General features: G+C 35.9%; 3 protein-coding genes across 3 annotated transcripts; 2 read left to right on the top strand and 1 right to left on the bottom strand.

The window, feature by feature from the left end:
- Nucleotides 1-399: 399 nt before the first annotated feature.
- Nucleotides 400-5,413, top strand: LOC114528702 (NACHT, LRR and PYD domains-containing protein 12-like). The gene is made up of 4 exons (XM_028550378.1): nucleotides 400-2,885; nucleotides 3,396-3,452; nucleotides 4,383-5,278; nucleotides 5,385-5,413. Exons 1-4 carry the CDS (start codon nucleotides 400-402, stop codon nucleotides 5,411-5,413), a joined length of 3,468 nt encoding a protein of 1,155 aa, XP_028406179.1.
- A 2,909-nt stretch (nucleotides 5,414-8,322) lies between these two features.
- LOC114528844 lies at nucleotides 8,323-11,974 on the top strand. Its single transcript, XM_028550561.1, has 3 exons — nucleotides 8,323-8,884; nucleotides 10,257-10,555; nucleotides 11,154-11,974. Exons 1-3 carry the CDS (start codon nucleotides 8,560-8,562, stop codon nucleotides 11,301-11,303), a joined length of 774 nt encoding a protein of 257 aa, XP_028406362.1. The 5' UTR covers nucleotides 8,323-8,559; the 3' UTR covers nucleotides 11,304-11,974.
- A 64-nt stretch (nucleotides 11,975-12,038) lies between these two features.
- Nucleotides 12,039-20,295, bottom strand: LOC114528828 (transmembrane 9 superfamily member 4-like). The gene is made up of 22 exons (XM_028550542.1): nucleotides 20,242-20,295; nucleotides 19,972-20,079; nucleotides 19,655-19,754; nucleotides 19,353-19,396; nucleotides 18,533-18,642; nucleotides 18,378-18,435; nucleotides 17,807-17,854; nucleotides 17,667-17,719; nucleotides 17,453-17,494; nucleotides 17,155-17,246; nucleotides 16,947-16,987; nucleotides 16,274-16,385; nucleotides 16,115-16,185; nucleotides 15,460-15,592; nucleotides 15,304-15,385; nucleotides 14,934-15,093; nucleotides 14,278-14,373; nucleotides 14,105-14,184; nucleotides 13,946-14,009; nucleotides 13,717-13,836; nucleotides 13,250-13,339; nucleotides 12,039-12,777 (listed from the first exon to the last, which is right to left on the bottom strand). The coding sequence occupies exons 1-22, from the start codon at nucleotides 20,269-20,271 to the stop codon at nucleotides 12,628-12,630; spliced, it is 1,884 nt and encodes a 627-aa protein (XP_028406343.1). The 5' UTR covers nucleotides 20,272-20,295; the 3' UTR covers nucleotides 12,039-12,627.
- Between the last annotated feature and the right edge of the window lie 724 nt (nucleotides 20,296-21,019).

Genomic DNA, 21,019 nt, shown 5'->3' with positions numbered 1-21,019 from the left:
GGGTAAGTAAGGTGGACGAAGGTGTTAATCGTGCGTCAAACTAAAGTATTTCATCTACTTTACGTCTCAAGTGCAGAAAGCAATAAATTCTTTATCGGTATTTAACCAATCATAATGGTCTTGGAGGGTGTAGCGTGTTGGTGCAAAATTACAGTAGGATGGTATGTCCTAATGTGATCAAATGATCAAACTTCTGGGAAAGGATCAAGTACTCTTAAGGCGGATTTCCACTTACAGCGAAATCGTTCGCCAGCGAAATATTTGCATATTTTCTTTTTAATTTTAACGGCATAAATAAATTAGACTTGACTGTTCTCAATTCAAAAGAAAATATGCAAATATTTCGCTAGCGAACGATTTCGCTGTAAGTGGAAATCCGCCTTTACAGACAAGTCAGACATGGAAAATTGCTTAAAACAGGTTCCTCGTAATTGCTACAATACCCACAGTTCAGTAGTTCTTGCTTTGTTTGTAGCAACTGGTGTTGTTCTAATTGCAATCGCGAGTGATTACGAGTCGAAATCAAGTCTGGAATGTGACCTCACGAGCTCTTTATTCAAGGGGAAGTACATTGAAACACAATGTCGTCTTCAATATGCCCAAGAATTCCTCCCTTCGTTATCTCTCAATGTCCAGATTGTGATAAGTTTTGGACTTGTCGTTGTGTTGAGCGTTGTCTACGGTTACCTGGTGAAACATAGAGTCGACATCTTCGCAAATAATCCAAACACAACGACGAACGAGGGCGTAGAAGAAAGCCAGCCACTACAGTCTGAAGCATCGCCAGCCACACGGGAAGTCTACCGAGGTAGTAATCGTAGTTATTTTGTATTTATGGCTTACATGATCCATTTGATCGTTTGTCGTATATTACCACTGACAATATTCTCAGCATTTCTCTTAACCTCGTCCAATTTTCCTACCCATTTTCAATGTCCTGTGCCCAATATGAAAACAACAACTAGTACTTCCCATGAGAACGTTACACGACCAACTACGCATTCTTCATTTGTGGACTGCACTTATTCAATGGCTGGGAAGAAACAACAAGTTGTTGTCGGCTTTATCACGATAAATTTTCTCGTCGATGCAGTGACACTCGTTGAGATTGTTTATCTGTTGTGGTCGGCATTGAAGAGACCAACTTTCCGTACTGATCAGGAGTTCATTAGCAGGCACCTTTTAGACAAAAAAGATGCAGAAACAAAACCTAACTCTCCAATAAACGAAGAAGTAGACCAGGAAATACCTCTGATGATTATAGAAACTAACTTTAACTCTCCTAACCAAGAAGTAAACCAGGAAATACCTGAGATGATTCCAGAAACTAACTCTAACTCACCTATAAAAGAAGAAGTAGACCAGGAAATACCTGTGATGATTTCAGAAACTAACTCTAACTCACCTATAAAAGAAGAAGTAGACCAGGAAATACCTGAGATGATTTCAGAAACTAACTCTAACTCTCCTAACCAAGAAGTAAAGCAGAAAATACAGGAGATGATTCAGGAAAATAAAGTCAAACATTCATTCACTGTGCCTGATGCCTTCGGACGGAAACAAAACCTGGATGAAATCTATATCAATGTTATAATTCAAGACGGAAGGGAACGTGTCAATTATTCGAGAAATGAATTTATGAAAGGTAGACATGAGATTTATGACATTCAATTGAAAAAGCCCCCTAATGCAAAAGTACTTGAGAGTACAGCAGAATTATTTCAAGCAGCAGAAGCTGGTAAGAAACAACCTAGAACTGTTCTTGTAGTTGGCAGACCTGGCATTGGAAAAACTGTATTAACCCAAAAAATATCTCAGGAGTGGAAAGATAGCCTACGACCTGATGAATTCTGGTATGAAAAAATTGTACTATTGATCAAATTTCGTAATTTTAACAAACAAAAAACAAATCTTCAAGAAATATTAGATCAGGCTCATGGTCTTAATAAGGCAACAGCTCTGTCCAACAATAAGTCTATCCATGATTATATCCATCAGAACCCAAGTAAAACCATCCTTGTTTTTGATGGCTTAGATGAACTCAAGGTAGATGATGAGTGTTTAACTAATGGAAAAACTGTAAACAGCCTAGAAGAACATGCTCATATATACCTGATTTTCAAACAGCTGGTGAATAATGAATTATTACCTGGAGCCACTGTATTAACCACATCTCGACCAACAGCAGAACGGATCTATCGAGAGCTAAAATTTGATAGAGAAGTGGAAATGTTAGGTTTTAGTGAGAAACAAATAGAAGAGTATGTTAGGAAATTTTGTGGTAACAACACCAAGAAAAGTTCAGAAATATGGAACATAATCAAGGATTCCCCAGAACTATTAAGCTTCTGTTACGTACCAGTTAATTCCTATATAGTGTGCTTGACATTATATAAAAGCATTGATTTTGGTCAACATGTGAAGGATAAAAGCTACAGCAAGATTCCTAAAACAATGACTGAACTGTACAAAAGAGCTATAAGGATTTTGCTGTTCAAACACAATTCAAAATACTTGAATAAACCAGTCCCAAAGGATTATCTGACTGCAAAAATTCCAGAGCAGCTTCGAAACAGCTTAGACAAACTGAAAAAAATTGCAATGCAAGGGATGGAAGACAACCAGCTAGTTTTTCAGTTTGATAGCAGTGATGAATTTATGGCTGACTTGGCAGATTCTGGTGTATTTAATCAGTTAGAAGAAGAAAATCAGTACATCTTTTCTTTCCTTCATCTTACAATTCAAGAGTTTCTGACTGCACTATATGTGGTTGATGATATTAGAAATGTTGAATCATTCTTATCTAAACACATTGATGAACCCAGGTGGCATTTGGTGATCCAGTTTGTAGCTGGGTTACTTGGAGATAGGATGAGGGAGTTAAGGTATGTCTTATTTTTCTTCAAATTATTTAAAAAAAAAAGTAATACAGTAGCCAGTTGTATTGTATAGTCACAACTCAATTTGATAGATATTTGTATGTGAGGGAATCTTTTTATATTATCTATTCATTGTATTGCACTGATGAAGCCCCTGGTTGATGGAGCAAAAACTCTGCATATATAACCAATACACATGGTATTAGTTTTCCCATGCACAGATAGAAATGCATTTGGATATGAGAAGTGCAAATTTTGATGTTTTCAACCTTTTTGGTGATTTCAATTTTTTTAATGTGATAGATAATCAATGCTGGGATTTTTTAATTGTGTTTATCATATCTGTAATCAAAAGAGAAATACAACCAGTTTAATTAGGTCTGGGTTGGAAGTATTGCTTATGAGCAACTTTCACTTTCCAATTTGGAAAGTATTTCTTGTATTTTCAAAGGAAAAAAATATGGATATATCTTTTTGTGTTTGTACTAAATCAATTATCACATATAATTTTATCAGGTCAGCAGAGCATGAAGACAATGAACTGAATGAAGTGATCGAACGTGTATGCAAAAGGTATAAATTTGTTACAATTTATAATGGCATATTGCATTAGGCTGATAAATAATTTCTGTGTGATGATGCATCAATTTACCTCAAGAAAACATTTTCTCTGGGGATTTTCCAAGGTTGATAAAACTTCTGCCTGTTGCATACAAATAATTCTGATTAGCCAATTCTGTGAAAGGTTGTTGCTGTACTTATTTTTTATTCACACAATTATTAACATAATTATAACTGTTATAAGATGTTTAAATGAAATTCTAACTTTTGATGACTTTGATTGATTCCAGTGCAGTTTCCTAGTCAATAGTTTTGCATGCTGTACAATGAAATATTCATTATAGGACAAGCACGTGTCAGTTGAGGTGGTTTGAAGCGATATGATTGGCTAATCAGTGATTCACGTGACACTCGGCTGCGGTTCATTTTTTCCTGACATTTTTCATGACCCGCGAAGATGAGGAAAAAACTGAGTTAAAAACAAACAAAAAAAGTTCAAAAACTATTCAAGATTATTAAAAAGAAAGAAGGGAAAGCTGAAATTATCTGAATGGATATATTTAAAACATATAAGTGACGTTTTGTTGCCGTAATTCTGTAATATGAGGTAATATTTCACTACGAATTTAAAATAGTTTTTGTTTCGCACATGCGAAGTCGAAAACCTTCAATTTTTAGCAGCTGGAAAAAACGGAAGGGGGGGAAACGTTTTAACGTCGTTCTGAAGAAAAAACGGTCACAAAATTTATATATGTTTTAAGAAATTCATATTTTTATAGTCTTGTTTGTAGAAAAAACCAAAATCACTTGTCTGTGTAGTTGTCGTTTTCACGCTGTGAATTAATTTTCTCTGATAAAATGGCCATTTAATACTACGAAGTTCTCTTCAGTGAAATATAATCCTAAACTTCTGAAATTTTCTCTTAAAATATCTTAATCTAGATTTCAAGACTGGATGCCAAACAAACGACGTATTGACGAGAGTAATGACAAAGGTTTACTCGTGATAAAAAGTGTTTGGGAAATGCAAGAAGATCGCGTCATGAAAATGATTTCGTCGGTTGCGTCTGAGGATGATCATGAAACATTTCGTTTGGAAGGATTAAATATTGCACCAGCAGAATCTACGGCTTTGTTCAAATTTTTAAGCCACATCAAGAACTTGAAAAAGCTTCAAATCATTCGTTGTACTGTGATGAACATTACTGCCCGTGAATTGGCTGAGTTTTTGAAGAAAGATAACCATGGCCTGGAGAATGACAACTGTGAACTTACTGTACTATATGTAAGTGGCAATAGAGGTTTAACAACTGAAGGTGTTAAATATTTAAGTGATGCTTTGAAGAATGACAACTGTAAACTTACTAAACTAAAAGTAAGTGTCTATGATTTAAAAACTGAAGGTGTTAAATATTTAAGTGATGCTTTGAAGAGTGACAACTGTAAACTTACTGGACTAAATGTAAGTGTCAATGATTTAGAAACTGATGGTGTTAAATATTTAAGTGATGCTTTGAAGAGTGACAACTGTAAACTTACTGAACTAGATGTAAGTAGCAATGATTTAAAAACTGAAGATATTAAATATTTAAGTGATGCTTTGAAGAATGACAACTGTAAACTTACTGAACTAAATCTAAGTGGCAATGATTTAACAACGGAAGGTGTTAAATATTTAAGTGATGCTTTGAAGAATGACAACTGTAAACTTACTGAACTAAATCTAAGTGGCAATGATTTAACAACGGAAGGTGTTAAATATTTAAGTGATGCTTTGAAGAATGACAACTGTAAACTTACTGAACTAAATGTAAGGGGCAATGATTTAAAAACTGAAGGTGTTAAATATTTAAGTGATGCTTTGAAGAGTGACAACTGTAAACTTACTGAACTAGATGTAAGTGAGAATTATGATTTAACAACTGAAGATATTAAATATTTAAGTGATGCTAAGAGCGACAACTGCAAACTGATTTACTAAATGTAAAGTCGTAATGGCTGCAATCTTGTAAAACACGTCAAATGTTTTTCCTAAGCTGTATATTACAGGCAAATCATATTAATATTTTTTTACATGACACATTGGTTATTTTACTCTCATAGTTTTTTATACAAGCAAATGTTATTTGAAATGTTTTTTGTGGAATATATTTTGCCTGTGTTGATGAGAAGTTTTTGAGAAGTTTATGTTGGAATTTTTTACCAATAAATTTAATAAATCAGTTTGCATTGCCATTGGCATTGTTTAAAAATCAATCAGTGTTTGTAGTTTCTGACAAGGTTTTTATTGCTTTGTAAATAGTTTCTTGATTGTATATGATTGTAATTCTAATAACTTGTATTTTGTAGTTTAAATAATTTGTAAGGTAGATTTCTCTAAATATAAAACTCACTGAACAGTTGTATGTTTAACATACGACATGCAAGCATTGTGTATTTAGAATAAACTTTTTCAGCTAATTTTAATCCTTTGTGTTGTGATCCACCTCGACCAAAGACCTTGCGATATAAACACAGGATAAATTTCGTCTCAGGAAAGAAACTTTAAGCTGCTGAGCTGATATTCAAGCGTGAGATCACTTTGACTGTTTGAGTCAGTTTGACAGCAAAGAAACACATGATATTGTCTGGGAGATTTATTACAGGATTGCCAGGATCTTGTTATATACTTATTTCAATTTTCAATACCTCAAAGCAATCTTGCGCTTCGTTAACCAGGATCATGTAAACAGCCCCTAGCCTAGGCTAAAATAAACATTTTACTAGTTACTACTAATATTAATGCTTTGTCTTAGCGATCCGAAGATCTTCCTATTGTAAAAAGGGATGAATTTCGTCTGAGGAAAGCAAGCTAGCTTGGGTACCAGGTCTGGATCATCTTCATACAAACCAACCCATGAGACATGCATTGTCGTTGTTGCAAAGAAATTTACCACCAGTATCAAAAAATATGTTTTAAACAATTGTCCAGCTCGTGCATGGTTCAACCTACACCCCGACAGATACACAATGGACAAAAGACAGTAAAACTCGAGCAAAAAAAAACAGAATATGCTAAAGCGAATGATCTTTTTTTTGTACCAAGTGTCAGAAAAACATTTGCCTTCTAGGCGCAAAATATTCTTTTTTGAATTGTTATCAAAAATTACCTACGGCTACAGTTAAAACAAACAGCCGAAGCCTGCAGCACGCACAACGCAAAAAAATACCGAATTTTAAGAGCTTGCAGCTGCGACTAATTTTTTTGTATTGAAGGGAACGATATAAGAAAGTATTTCAAACAATGATTATTGAAAGATATGAACCCAATTACACTGAATTAGAACACTTGGGTGCAATTTTATGATGTGTGTGCTATAGCGTGAAACTTTTATCTTTGCTGAGCGCTGCACGACTTTACTTTATACGCGAGTGCAGTGTTTATGATTATTGCGTGGCTGTTGCTCAGTTTTGTAAAGGAAGACTGCCTGAAGCACACATCATTGAGTGCTACACATTGTACCCAAACCTAGCTGCTTACGTTAAGTTTAAGTTCGACCAAGCTAATGTTTGACAACTTCACGGAAACCGCGCAGAATGGAAACATGATGGAAACACAATACCACGTGACTAAGACGGCCATTCACGAGCTTAAACCGCAGAGACTTTTCAAAGTTCGCCATGTTTAAGAACAAAGTTTCGTTTTTCAAATCAGTTGCCCGTCAACAAAGAAACACATGAAAATACTCCACAAACCTGGCGATCATTTGATTAAAAATTTTTAAAGCTTAGCGCGCTGCATGCGGCGATTGATACGAAAATAAACTTCTTGTCTTCTTATCGGAGAATCTCATATGATTGAGTTCACTGGTTAAATTACAATTTACAAAGCACATTTATAACAAAGCGCATTTTATACGATTTGCAAAACGAAAGACGTGAGATTTGGCATTGTAGAAATTGGTACTTTGCAAGATAAAAATTATGATGGCCACTCTGGTTCCGTTCCAAGAGAGTTCAAAAATGACACCCCATGATTTTAAGATTTTATTCAACACCCCGTTTTAAAATTTCGTCACTTAATTTGAGGCTTTGAAGCCTCTCAAAAGTTGTCTTAAATTTCGACACTTATGCATAGGGATGCTTGTTGGGGTGTGTGGGGTGTGCTGTGGGGTGTGTGGGGTGTAACACTCCATCTTTCCAGGAAATTAGTCTAAAAAGTCGGTCCGGAAACCTGTTCGGGACGAAACAGGTTTGAGTCCTCTAAAAACTCATCCTTTTTAATTGCCATTTCTTTCAGACCATCTACCAAGGTCGAATATATATATACTGGTATATTTGACCATCCTATTTTTTCTAAGGTCGAAATTCGAAAACCTTGTGTGGATCTCATGACGAAAACTCCGTTTTACGTCGACGAAAAAGAGATTTTATTCATTTCAGAAACTGTAGCCCGGTCGACCAGTGCAACAACAGTTAAAGTTTTAGAATGCGAACAAGAAGCATTGAGAGACGGAGTCAAAGATTCATTGAGAATTGAGAGATGTTGCCGGAGTAGTTCTGTACTCTGTAGAAGAGAACGGTTGCTTGTCGAATTTATATCCTAGTGTACATTCGTCACGAGTTTCCTATCTTCTCTTCTAAACCTGTTTTCTTTTGAATACAAACAGGTAATTTGCTGTTTTTTTACTTCAAGAGGTAGTAAACTTTATGGCTTTTATAGCTTTATTATACATTATTACGAATTTAGCTCCTGTAGTCCCGTAGAAGAGAACGGCATATACATACATATCCTAGTATAAACTCGATCGTCACGCGTGGTAACCTGATAGCCTTGATTTAATCCTCGAAGTCGGAACCACAAACCACATCACTAAGCAACAGAAACACAACAAACACGGCCTCTCTCATTCAAATTTCCATGCTTATATCCACGTTCACAGCAAACAACACAAACAATATGTTAGATACAGCAAGGCGGTAAGACAGGTCGAGGAACGAAGCTTGCTCCGAGAATCTTTAAACCAACTGGTTCATTTGGCAACAAAACAAAGCATTTTTTAAAGACTGTTAAGCTTAGAATCTCGAATTTGCAATTAAATTGCCCTGTTTATATTATTCAAACGATTGAAAATCCGGGATGGGTTGTGGTAGCTCAAAGGCAGTAATAGTACCCAGCGCCACGAACATAGAAGAAGCTGTGAAAAGTCCGAATGAAGATGAGAGGAAAAAAAAGACATCATTGTCTAGTCGAGGCTCCCGGGTGTCTGTCAAATCAGATGGAAATAACGATACGAATTCGAACGTAAACGACACGTCGGGAAAAATTAGAGAAATTTCGGCATCGTCTACGAGAACAGCGGATAGTGGCATTAGCGATTTGCCGGACGATGGAATGATCACGGAAAATTCTAATCCGAATAAATTGATACAAGTTGAAAGTTCACAGCGACCAGCAACTCCAGGTAGGATTAATTACGAGTGCAAATGAATCTATATGGATCTATGAACAGTGTGAATAATTGAGCAATACTATATTTGAAGGCAAAATACTGTAGAGTTAGCATTCTGATGTGAAATTTCACAAAACTTTATAAGGACAGGTTTCTCACATGCCTGCTAAAGTCGGTCGTTGAACGGACCATTGCTTTTTCGGATTTTCGCCAAAGCATTTTAAGATTTTAAGCTGTGCAATACTAAAATATAGACACTGCACCTGTTCATGCAAGCTGTTTACATGAAGATCAATGCATGGCAATGATTAAAGTTGGAAAAGATCATTTCAACTAGAGGTTACAAGAAAACCTTCAGACATCAGGCATCAGACATATTCCCACCGGCATTTGAGAATTCAACTGAAAATATATCCACTAGATCAAAATAATATCCATCTCATTCGGAGGCTATCAGGTCACACGTGTCGCAAATCTTTAATATCAATTTTTCGGCCAAAACTCACTCTAATTGAAATCATTTATAAAATGAATGTTTGAAATTGAGAACCTAAGCAAGTTCGCGTCGAATTCGAGCACAATTTTTATATCCATATGCTTGGAGTGTAATGCAATGGTCATGTCATACAATAAAAAATCTTTAATTGGACATCTCCATATCGGATAAAAAATTAAAATATTTTATGGATTGGCGAAATTTGGATTGGATTGGCGAAATTTTAGCTCAATTCCAGCTGTTTTTGTTTAGAGTGTCTTCGCAAAAATAATTTTAAAGTAAATGTTTGTCGTCGGCAATCTGTCAAGCCAGGTCAAAGAAAACACCGTCGTGTTGTTCAGAGGATTTCATTAATAGTACAGATTCTTATCGAAAATCTAAGCAGATATAGACCGAAAGGTTATGTTTTCTTGGACGGATATTGTGGTTCATTTGAATATTTGCTGTTTAATTTGTTGTAACAGAAAGAAAGGCGATGTTTTATAAACATAATTTCAACGACAACGACTGTTCCCTTAGCAACCACCAGCACAATGACGCCATCACTAAGCAACCATTAGCAAACTCTGTTTAGTTTGAAGAGTATTGTTATAACTATTATAAATCAGTTAGTTTTCAAATTGAGCGTCTCTTATGACGGAATTATCAGGAATTTTACTTCCATAGTTTAAAATCTTGATGTTTTATATTTGATGTTTGCATCTACCTATAGAATTTATAGCTAGGAAACAATGATTCCAGATTTTTTCAACTTGGGCAATTGAGAAAATCTCAACTTGATATTTTGCTCTTTCAAACAAGCACAAACTTTCCTATAAATCACTGCTTTCCGGTTTAAGAAATCTCTTATTTAGATAGCGTATCTTAAGCAAATGTGTTGCATTTTAGATCTAACTCTTGAGGGAGTACCCTGTCCCAGAAAACAAAGCGGCAAGGAAAAACGTCGCTTAGAATTGCAAAAGCGAAGCTCCGAATCATCTGTGCCAACGTTTCCTCCGATTACGAACGGCGGTCTGGTCGAGCGACCGAAGACCAGGGGGGGACTTGCCTTCGACATCACATTCTGTCCTGAGACGGGTAACATGAGAAAAGCTCAACTACCAAAGCTTGAACGGAGAAAAAAGAAGAAAAAACTAACCAAAGAAGAGTTGGAAGAAAAAATGAGAAAGGCAGCTGAAAGACGACAGGTAGAATATCCTTAAAAAACCTTTGTCTTAGTTCTTTTTACGGTAAAAATGGCCAGACCGGTCCGGTTGTATTTCGGTACAGACAGATTACTGGTATTTTAGAGTGTTCAAGAACTCTGTATTCAAGTATATCGTTATTTACATCTGCCTTGCACAGGAAATGCAGTTTCGCCGCTATATTCTTAACGAAATACTAAAGATTTTAATTCAAAATATGACTGGTTTGACCGCATTTTGGCCTTAAGAAAAAGCGCCCTAGGACGAAAGTCACGAAACAAGTCATTACCAGCAAATTTCGCACAGAAATACACTTTTGCCCATTTCTTCCATCGATTTTGAAGACTATTCTCAGCTTTCGAAAACTTCAGAAATGAGTCCATACATCAAACAATGAACTTTTCTCATCACTAGTTTTCAATTGCAGATGTAAATGATCGCTCCAGCTATTCGACGTAATTAATAGATTCTCAGCATAATTTGGTTTAGTTTAGGTTTTCTCCCTTAGAAAAACTTAACAACATACGGCTCTTTCCACTTTCCAGTGCAAAAAAAAGTGTTCCAATTTGAGTCAACAAAGCTTTTAAATCTCTTCCTGCAGGAACATAACAAGAAAATCCAGGAGAAATCTCACGCCTTCGTTCAACAATACGAGAATGTTGTTCAAAGAAAACAGAATTCGGTAGGAATAACCACAGAACATGAAGAGAATTTGGATATCGCCAGAGACGATGAGGCTGAGATATTCTAGAAAGAGCCGCTTCTTACAAATGACCGGCAGTGAGAAATGGATAACTAAGGGATGTGAAACAACAATTATATCAAGAATATCCTGAAAAAAATATTGAATATGATCGAACGAAAATGAAAGTGGATTGTTGCTGTAATTGAACTCTTAAATTCCATCAACTTTCATTAATTAATTCTCATCCGCAGTTATCTACTCCTATGAATTTCCATCAACTCTTGTCCATTTCACCCATAACTGGTCTCACCTACGCTCATAAACTCTTATCAACTTTCATCCACATTCATCCTCACTCATCAACTCTCATTCACACTTATCAACTCTTATCCACACTTATTAACTCTCATCCACACTTATCAACTCTCATCCACACTTATTAACTCTCATCCACACTTATCAACTCTCATCCACACTTATCAACTCTCATCCACACTCATCAACTCTAATCAACCCTCATCCACATTATCAACTCTAGTCAACCCTCATAAGTTTTATTAAGTAACCTAACAAGTACTAAAAGCAACTTAGAATGATAATTCAAACGTTTCTAAGAAACTTGTTTAGACGATCAAATTGATTGAGGTCGATAACACGAACACTCCCGTGGGTGTTAGATATAGGTAGATATTTTTGTAAATAATACAATATATTTCCATTAAAATATCCCAAAACAACATTTCCGCATGTGGGACTTTCAGTGTTATTCTCATCCAAAAATGATATCACAGCGCGCGCGCAAAAATGTCGTCTCAGGAAGCGATTTCAACTGTTTTAATCGAATAATTAACGAGAATTAAGCATGAAACCCTTCACGCCTGTTTCGACAGAAACAACGCGAGTGGGCAATGCATAAAAATATTAATATCACCTGGAGGGTTTCTTAAATATGATAAACATTACATTAATATAATTGCTATTTTGTTAAGACCTTATATTCGCCAAAGTTTTACTCATGCACGGGCTTTCGAGCGAGCTAGTTTCCTGACAATTTAAGATGAAAAATCCCGCGTTGAAAACCTCACCGAAGAAATATAAAAACATGCAAACACATATGATTACAGTTACTGCACGGAAAGCGGCGCAAGAATTTTAAAAAAAATTGAAAAAAAATCCCCATCACTGGACAGCCATTTAATAGACCCAAGCGGTCCCAGCCTCTTCAAATCTTTTCCTCAACTTGAGCTAACGAGGCTGGAAGCATTCAGGGCTCTGCTACAAGTCATAAGCAGTCCCAAACTACATGTTTTCAACCTATTTAAAGCGAAATAGTCTGCCCTGGTTTAGTTATTATTCACAAATGTTATTGCTCGCTTATATTCGTGTCATTTCAATCGATTTTCACAGCGCCGTATATTTTTCTAACGAAGTAGTAGGTCGCATAAAAACCGATTGTGCCAGTCAGAAGCCAAAACGTAAACACCATCATCAGAGTATACACGAAGTATATCAGGCCAGAGACGAAACTCACGATCTCAAGCTAAAAATTAAACAGAGTAATAAATAAATTACTGTGAACGATTGAATATATTGATATATTGAGCTGTGAACGATTGAATATATTGATATATTGAGCTGTGAACGATTGAATATATTGATATATTGAGCTGTGAACGATTGAATATATTGATATATTGAGCTGTGAACGATTGAATATATTGATGCTTCACTAATGTATTTTTATCACTTGAAAATGGTGCGAGATGCAGCATCGAAACGTTGTGAAATAATACATTTTATATCGCTTCTATTTGTGTCAAAACTTTAATAAATAAATACACAATAAATAGATACAAGAAATACACAGGTCAAAATCTCGAGACGTATTTGTAAAGCTTGTTTACACTTGCGATTTTCTTTCTTTGATAGATGTGAATGAGTAATTTGATACGATGCTCTGATGTATAAGAACTCTTAAATGAAAATTTCCATAAAAACGTCATGTTACAAACCTTATTGACGTAGTAAAATATGGCATAAACAAGAACATAAAATGAACAGGATGAGGAAGTGAGAAACGACCTCCACCACCAGTGATAATCCTTGAACGAAGAAATAGTATATATTGTAATAATTTTCTATAAACTTTAACAATGGTTCTGTGTGCTGTAACTGCGTGTATGCTAAGAGACGATCCTTACTGGACCTCTAGGAAGAACAGCTTAGAACTGATAGAGCTATCCAGTATAAATAAGGTTAGTTTAGTTTAGGTTTCCTCCTGTAGTAACACTGGATCAATAAGAGATGATCCTTACTGGACCTCTAGAAAGAACACTTTAGAACTGATAGAGCTATCCATGCAGTATAAATAAAGTTGGATCAATGTTTAGTTTACCAACAGTGGATCAATGAAATGATCTTACAGAACCTTTTGGTAAATATTTCTTGTATTTTACAACAGCACAATCATTTCACTTACCTCAGCACAAAGTTGGAAATAAGTAACTACGACGGCGATGAGAGAACAGCACATTGCGAGAATAATAAAAACAAGAAATAGAAAGCCGAACAAATAATAGAATTGATTTTCCCAGATTGCCTAAAAGATTACGAAGAGAGTTCTGAGTTAGCAGCATACATCAATATACAAAAATTAACATATCAAAAATGAACAAAAACTGAACAATAAGTTGAATGAAAAAACATACCGTTAAAATAAAGAACAGCTCAATAAAAACTGCTCCAAATGGTAGAATTCCCGCCATAAGATTGCTGCGAAATAAATGATCATTTTATTAAAAAACAATACAAATCATGTGATCTCGTGCTCATATTTTAGCCAATCAGCGCCCGTCAACTGATCTTACCTGGGTATAGGATGGACATACCAAACTTGCTCGGGGACTTGTCGTGGTATTTGGTTTGTTCGTACAGGATGTTCGTATGGCTATGAAGGGAAATATATGGTTGCTTGGTTTGTTATTTAGCAAAAGTGAGAACTGGCGTTTAGTCACAACAAAAGAGGAGAGAATATACTCACATATTTTCTATAGCCAAAGTAATATCCTAGGAATACCAGGGGTAGGGAAATACCAAACCAAAGCAGAAGAAGAGCCAGCATTGTCGTGAATGGAAGCTTGAGAGGATATAAAGATAAGGTTAGTTTAGTTGGAAGACGAAACTGTTAGTCAAGCTCGCAAATGCAACTCTTGTTCTCGTTTGACCAGGTCATGAGAGTTGACGAGAGTTTTCCCTCGTTTGACTGCTACGTGTGGTAATATCCAGTCAACTTTCAGGCAACTCTTGTTCTCGTTTGACCAGGTCATGAGAGTTGACGAGAGTTTTCCCTCGTTTGACTGCTACGTGTGGTAATATCCAGTCAACTTTCAGGCAACTCTTGTTCTCGTTTGACCAGGTCATGAGAGTTGACGAGAGTTTTCCCTCGTTTGACTGCTACGTGTGGTAATATCCAGTCAACTTTCATGCAACTTTAGTTCTCGTTTGACCAGGTCATGAGAGTTGACGAGAGTTTTCCCTCGTTTGACTGCTACGTGTGGTAATATCCAGTCAACTTTCATGCAACTTTAGTTCTCGTTTGACCAGGTCATGAGAGTTGACGACAGTTCTCCCTCGTTTGACTGCAACGTGTGGTAATATCCAGTCAACTCTTATTCAACTTCCATTCATAACACTCACCGCTCCAGAAGAATGTTTTCCCCAAATGAAAAAGTTCAAAATGAACACCAGACTTGCGATAACCCCGGGGTACAAAGTTCCGGTGACCAGGGCAGCTCGCTTCCATTTTTGACCGTTCAACGTTTTATAAAGACGGGCCGAGAAATATCCAGCAAACATTCTGGAAAACAGGAAAATATGATTTAGGACAAAGTCACACCTCGCAAAATTATACCATACGGTTACATAACTGGGGCCAGTTGTACAAAAGACTATTTGATAAAAGACCAGAATTGGCCAATCAGAGTTGTGTATTTCTGACTAAACTACTAGTTAGAGAGTTTTAAACAACCGGCTCCAGTAAAAACCATGACTCGAGTTCATAACGTACCCCATGAAGACAAAGAGGAATACGACCGCTGATAAAAGACTTCCGCGGCTCGCAGGCGAGAGCATGCCAAACATTGCAACGACTGAAAAGAAATTGGAAAAAAGCGTTTTAGATTTAGTTGTGGTTTCTTCAGTAGTGAAATTCTGTTAGCCGTACCCAATGTAATCAAAACCATGGCAAAAAGCTGAACTCCAGAACCAACACACGCTGTTAGAAGAAGACGGAATCTTGGAGGACGGAAGACATCGCCGTGGACTAACTTCCAACCACTTTCTTCAATTGTGTCGTCCTAAAGACAAATACCAGATACAGATTAATTAAAAATCATACGATACTTACTTCACTAAATCCTCGTCTGTATCCTATAGTCCTGACTGAGCCTATGTTACTACAGGAGGAAACCCAAACTAAACTAACTTTATTTATACTGGATAGCTCTATCAGTTCTAAACTGTTTTTCCTAGAGGTCCAGTAATGATCATCTCTTATTGATCCAGTGTTACTACAGGAGGAAACCTAAACTAAACTAACTTTATTTATACTGGATAGCTCTATCAGTTCTAAACTGTTTTTCCTAGAGATCCAGTAAGGATCATCTCTTATTGATCCAGTGTTACTACAGGAGGAAACCTAAACTAAACTAACTTTATTTATACTGGATAGCTCTATCAGTTCTAAACTGTTCTTCCTAGAGGTCCAGTAGAGATCATCTCTTATTGATCCAATGTTACTACAGGAGGAAACCTAAACTAAACTAACTTTATTTAAACTGGATAGCTCTATCAGTTCTAAACTGTTCTAAAATTTTTACCATTTCATCTTCTTGGTTGTACTTAGCAATGTCACGGCGAAGAGTTCGTATAAGAATCATGGAGACGATACCTTGGCAGAAAGAGATCATATTAGACCAAGATCGACTCTCATAAAACCCCAGAAATCAGAACGTTAAAAACACAACATTGCCTTTTACCCGAGAGGAATATTGCAATAACGACAGAGTTGACGATTGAGAACCAATGGATTTGTACGTCGCTCATTGCAAGATATGTGTCCCATCGAGACGCCCAGACAATGGCACTTGGCTAAAAAAACAGTGTCGATTATTATCATGATGGTGCTACTCAGCCTACTCTGAGTTTACCAACCCAGCCAGCTGAAAAATTAGTTTAGGTACGGTTGGTTTCGATGTCTTCCAACTGAACTACTAGATCAACACATTTCGAATAGGTGATATTTCAGAAGTTACTAGTCAATCTAGTCCCTCCATATAACAAGCGTTAAGATCAGTGTTGCTAATATGAATGGATTTCTATTTCTGGGGACGGTTGTTCGAAAGGTGGATAACTTGGATAAAGTTATCCAACGGATAGTGATTATTTCAAACGTTAAAATAATCCTCGCCAGTTGACATGGCCAAGATTAAACTTCACAATCTTGAAGTTAAAATTCTTTCTAACGATTATAAATTAATCTAAGTAGCTTTATCGTTGTTCAAAGATTTTTTACGACGGTTGAAAAAGTCATTATCCAGTGGATAACTTTATTCACCTTTCGAACAACCGGCCCCTGAGTGCTGATCGGTTAAAATATGGACACTAGAGCACCTGGATATCGTAAGACGAACGATTTACCGTAGCGCTTACCTCCCAAGTCACGACGTAGGCAAAACGAATGGTATTTCCTCCTAGAACACAAATTCAAGATTTTAAAAGAAGCCTAAACGGGGAAGGATTGAAAAAGATGGGTGACAGTCTATTATTAAGTCAGCAGTAATTACTAATCCAATGTATAAAATATTCAGGATTGATATATCCAGTTGATATCTCGAGGCAAAAAATTTTAAACACATGCCTTTCTGTTTAACTTCTTGACTGTTTAATTTGTAGGTACATAGAGCTTCAGTAATATCTTTCTCAACTGTTTTTGTTTCTATATTTCCAATGCTGCAAAATAGTTTTTCAACTGCAGTATAAGAATCCTGGCCAGAATGTTTGACCAAATGAATGAACTCAACAATTGAACTACTACACTGTAATTCACTGAACTTTTGTTAACCAGTCAACTGCCTGGCGTTTCCAGGAATCATGCAGTAACCCAGAGTTAAGCCAAATCTTTGAATACTGCAGTCTAAACTAAAATCAAACCCTACCTCATAGGTTGAGCTTCAAACCCGACCACACGGAATGATTCACTGAAAAAGAGCCAGGAAATGATTTCAAACAATCGGGAATCTCTACAAGACTCCTAATCTGATCGATCAGGATGATCAATTCATAAAGAGGAACGCAGAATACATAGAAATGTTATATACTCAATATTTTTACAAAACCAAAGTTTGCTGCTGTGACCCCCAAACACCTTACTTGTCGTCCGTGTGATACTTGATTATCATATGAAGAAGATTATTGATGTAAATCTAGAGAAGAAAATATTTTGAGTATATTTATAATTCTGATTGCAATGAAAGTAATACTTCATGTAATATAATACATAATAGATTTACTTTTCCATCTTTTTCATAGCCAAGTTTAAAGCCATGTTCGTATTGGACCTGGAAACATAGATAATTAGAGAGGGGGTGAAGTGGAGAGGGCGTGGATCACAGAGAACACTCAGAGGGAGATTAAGAGATCTATGGATTTTATGAGAAGGCTGATAAAAAGGGTTAGTAATGAAACAGGGGGTTATGCACAGCAAGTCAATTAGGTGAGTGGGCCTAGAGAGTGAAGGTGAATTAGAGAAAGATCAAATGAAAAAGAGTGAATTAAAGAGTGAGGGGATGAATTGGAAGGTGAATTAAAGAGAATGAATTAGAGGAAGTGAATTAGAGAGGTGGATGACTTAGAGAAAGACAAAAAATTGGAGAGGTGGATTAAAGTGTGTGAATTGAAGAGAGGGAGGGTGAATTAGAGAGAAAGGATATAGGATATATTAGAGAGGGTGAATTAGAAAGAGAGAGAAAGTGTGTCATCAATTGTAAGGAAAGTGATTACCAAGAAGACATCATCATAATTATATTTTAAAGAGATTATAAATCATCCTAGACAAAGTTAATATCAAATTATTCATCATACCAGATTGGTGTTATCTAAAGTTCTGAATTTTGTAGCAATAGGAAGGTTATCAATCAGCCTGCAATCAAACGAAATTATACAAATTTAGTGCAAAACAACATGAAACAATTTGTAAAACAGTATTGAAGCTTGAATTAGGAAAACATTGGACTCACATATGAACAGAGTAATCTTCCTTGATTCTCTTAGCCACAGTATCAGATTCCTCCTGAGACCAAACTTTCTCACAAAGAATTGTGCATGATCTGTTCAGCATCATTTTCACCTAAACATTCGTCGGTACAATTATAAAATACCACGCCAATAGGGCAGTATGTTAAAGCTATGTTAGAAGATCAATTTTAGAGTATAAAACTGGCCCACTCTTTACAGCGGATTCTGTTTGACTGCAAAACAAGCATTTGCTTGACATTTGAAATGTCACATGCACTGTTTCCAAGGAAAGGGTGGAGTGTTCCATTTGTGCTTTGACATATTTGCAATGTTGAAAGAAAGTGCTTGTGTTAAAAAAAGGTGCTTTCCAATGACTGTACAATTGCCCTTTCGTGTTGACTTCCATATTTTAAAATACCGCAAGCATTTCGAATATGTTTACATGCAAGATGCGCACCAAAACCTCAAATTGTGAACTTCAAAATTCAAACGTCATATTCTAAACGACCCAACATGCATTGCAAATGCTTGTTATTTTGCCGTCAACCGGAATCCGCTGTAAAAATACTATTTATTCTTGTTCTGTGAGAGTCCAATTTATGTATCAAGCAACATAAAACAAGATATAGTTTTATATATGGCTGTTAAACGTTGGGTTGGCCAGGTTTCTATAATTGCTCCCATTTGTCAGATAACTCACTCAATTGAATGATACACATCCAAATACAATTGTAAAATTGTCTGGCATTAGACAAAGGGAGATACTACAGCTAAAACACAGTATTTCAGCATCATCATCAGCTTCGGTAGCACCAATCTCACCTTGTAAGGGGTGTTCACAATTCGATCTCCTCTTAACACTTCGCCTAAAAAAACATAAAAATATAAAATTTTCAAATTTCTGTTAAAGAAATGCTTAGTAGTTTAACATAAAATGGTTAAAACAAAAAATTGGATGGAAAGATGATGGGAGATTAACCATCTTGGAAGGTTTTACACCTGGACGAAGAACCTTACCTTTGTGAGAGAGATGATGTAATGTCAGATATGACCCAAAATACCACCCTATGACCAGAGTACTTTTTGCATGGTAAGCTATATTTTACACAACTGCAAAAACTCACCTAGATTTTCTGGAATATACTGTTTTTTCTCTGGTGCACAGAATGGTAATGAATAATAATCGTAAGGCAGCTGTGTTTTTATGCTTGTCATCTTCACAGCCTATGAAACAAGAGGTTCTAGCATTTTCCCATTTTCCTAATACCGTTTGAAGGGGTTACAGAAAGTTGAGCAAGGGTATGATAGCATCTCCAAACTTATGCGCATTTACTCCTTGAAGTTTGAACGCTGTTAAAATTCTATGAATTATTTTTGAAAGGCGATTCAGTTCAATTGATTCTGGTCTTTCGATAACAAGTTGTTATTTTAAATAATCTACCTTCACGTCCAATATGCTCCCTTTTTCGTAGTCGATTGGAGCGATTCCCGGCAAATAAAATGCCCTGGTTTCCATCAATAACAACCAACACCAGCATATTAAACTCCGCTGTTATAAATTATAAAATAATAAAAAGGCAATTGGTGTAAAAAAAAATCGCAAACACACAAAGCGAGCGGCTAAAATGATGCATTAGGTTCAACCCGGGTTCGTTTCGGACAAGTTTACGGGCGGAAAATTGTGAAATATGAATGAAATAAAATAACATACCAGAAAATATCGATGTTTATAATCAGCCATCTTGAAGACTTCTCGCAATACGACGCATGCTCATGCCACGTATAATATCAAACAGGCGTTGCGGGCAAGGGTGGTGCAAGGGGGGGACCTGCCTGGCAGCGCCTCACGCCTGCAAGTTTTTATATTATGAAAACTTTATTGGAATTTTTTCTTATACATACAATTGCAAATCTCTCTATTTTAGGTAATTTACAAATTGGCTACATGAATCTTAAAATACTATATTAACTATTTAATCAGAATAATGGTTTATTTGAATAATAATAATAATAATAATAACTTTATTTAAGTGTCAGAGAAACATAGCAGTATAGACCCACTAAGTAAGGACACTATTTACATAGTATATATTAACTAATAAAATATGAATTTCTACATTTCTATACGATATGACTAGAGATATTTTACAAAACTATTATGTACTACAAACTGAGCAGTTCTTGCACGTATCAGTTAAATTCTCTAGGTCTAATTTTCTAATTGTTCTTTTAAATAATTGCAAAGATCTAATAGACCTTATATTTGCTGGCAATTTAGACCACAATCGTGGCCCAAAATACCTAAGTGAGTGTTTGCCATAAGTCACTGTATTAAATCTAGGTATAAAAAATGCCTTAACTCTTAGGTTATAATTTGTAGAATTTTTTGAAAATATGTCCTGTATGTAATTTGGACACAGCTTAAATTTGACTTGATACATAATTATTGTTATATCTTGCAGCCTTCTATTTAACAAGGTTGGTAGCTT

This window comes from Dendronephthya gigantea, unplaced genomic scaffold (assembly GCF_004324835.1).
Source record: "Dendronephthya gigantea isolate DGI-Jeju-01 unplaced genomic scaffold, DenGig_1.0 000051F, whole genome shotgun sequence".
In the NCBI taxonomy this organism is placed as follows: Eukaryota; Metazoa; Cnidaria; class Anthozoa; order Malacalcyonacea; family Nephtheidae; genus Dendronephthya; species Dendronephthya gigantea.
The sequence above is the reverse complement of the archived record's forward strand: the minus strand, read 5'-3'. Positions and strand labels throughout refer to the sequence as shown.

Excerpts from the sequence above, each read along its gene's own strand:
- LOC114528702 (XM_028550378.1), top strand. The coding sequence starts at position 400 with ATGGAAAATTGCTTAAAACAGGTTCCTCGTAATTGCTACAATACCCAC. Across the intron at positions 2,886-3,395 it reads GATAGGATGAGGGAGTTAAG|GTCAGCAGAGCATGAAGACA; the intron begins GTATGTCTTATT and ends TAATTTTATCAG. Across the intron at positions 3,453-4,382 it reads ATCGAACGTGTATGCAAAAG|ATTTCAAGACTGGATGCCAA; the intron begins GTATAAATTTGT and ends ATCTTAATCTAG.
- LOC114528844 (XM_028550561.1), top strand. The coding sequence starts at position 8,560 with ATGGGTTGTGGTAGCTCAAAGGCAGTAATAGTACCCAGCGCCACGAAC. Across the intron at positions 8,885-10,256 it reads ACAGCGACCAGCAACTCCAG|ATCTAACTCTTGAGGGAGTA; the intron begins GTAGGATTAATT and ends GTTGCATTTTAG. Across the intron at positions 10,556-11,153 it reads AGGCAGCTGAAAGACGACAG|GAACATAACAAGAAAATCCA; the intron begins GTAGAATATCCT and ends CTCTTCCTGCAG.
- LOC114528828 (XM_028550542.1), bottom strand. The coding sequence starts at position 20,271 with ATGGCTGATTATAAACATCGATATTTTCTG. Across the intron at positions 15,593-16,114 it reads ACAACCAAGAAGATGAAATG|GACGACACAATTGAAGAAAG; the intron begins GTAAAAATTTTA and ends ATTTGTCTTTAG. Across the intron at positions 15,094-15,303 it reads TTCCTCTTTGTCTTCATGGG|AATGTTTGCTGGATATTTCT; the intron begins GTACGTTATGAA and ends CCTGTTTTCCAG.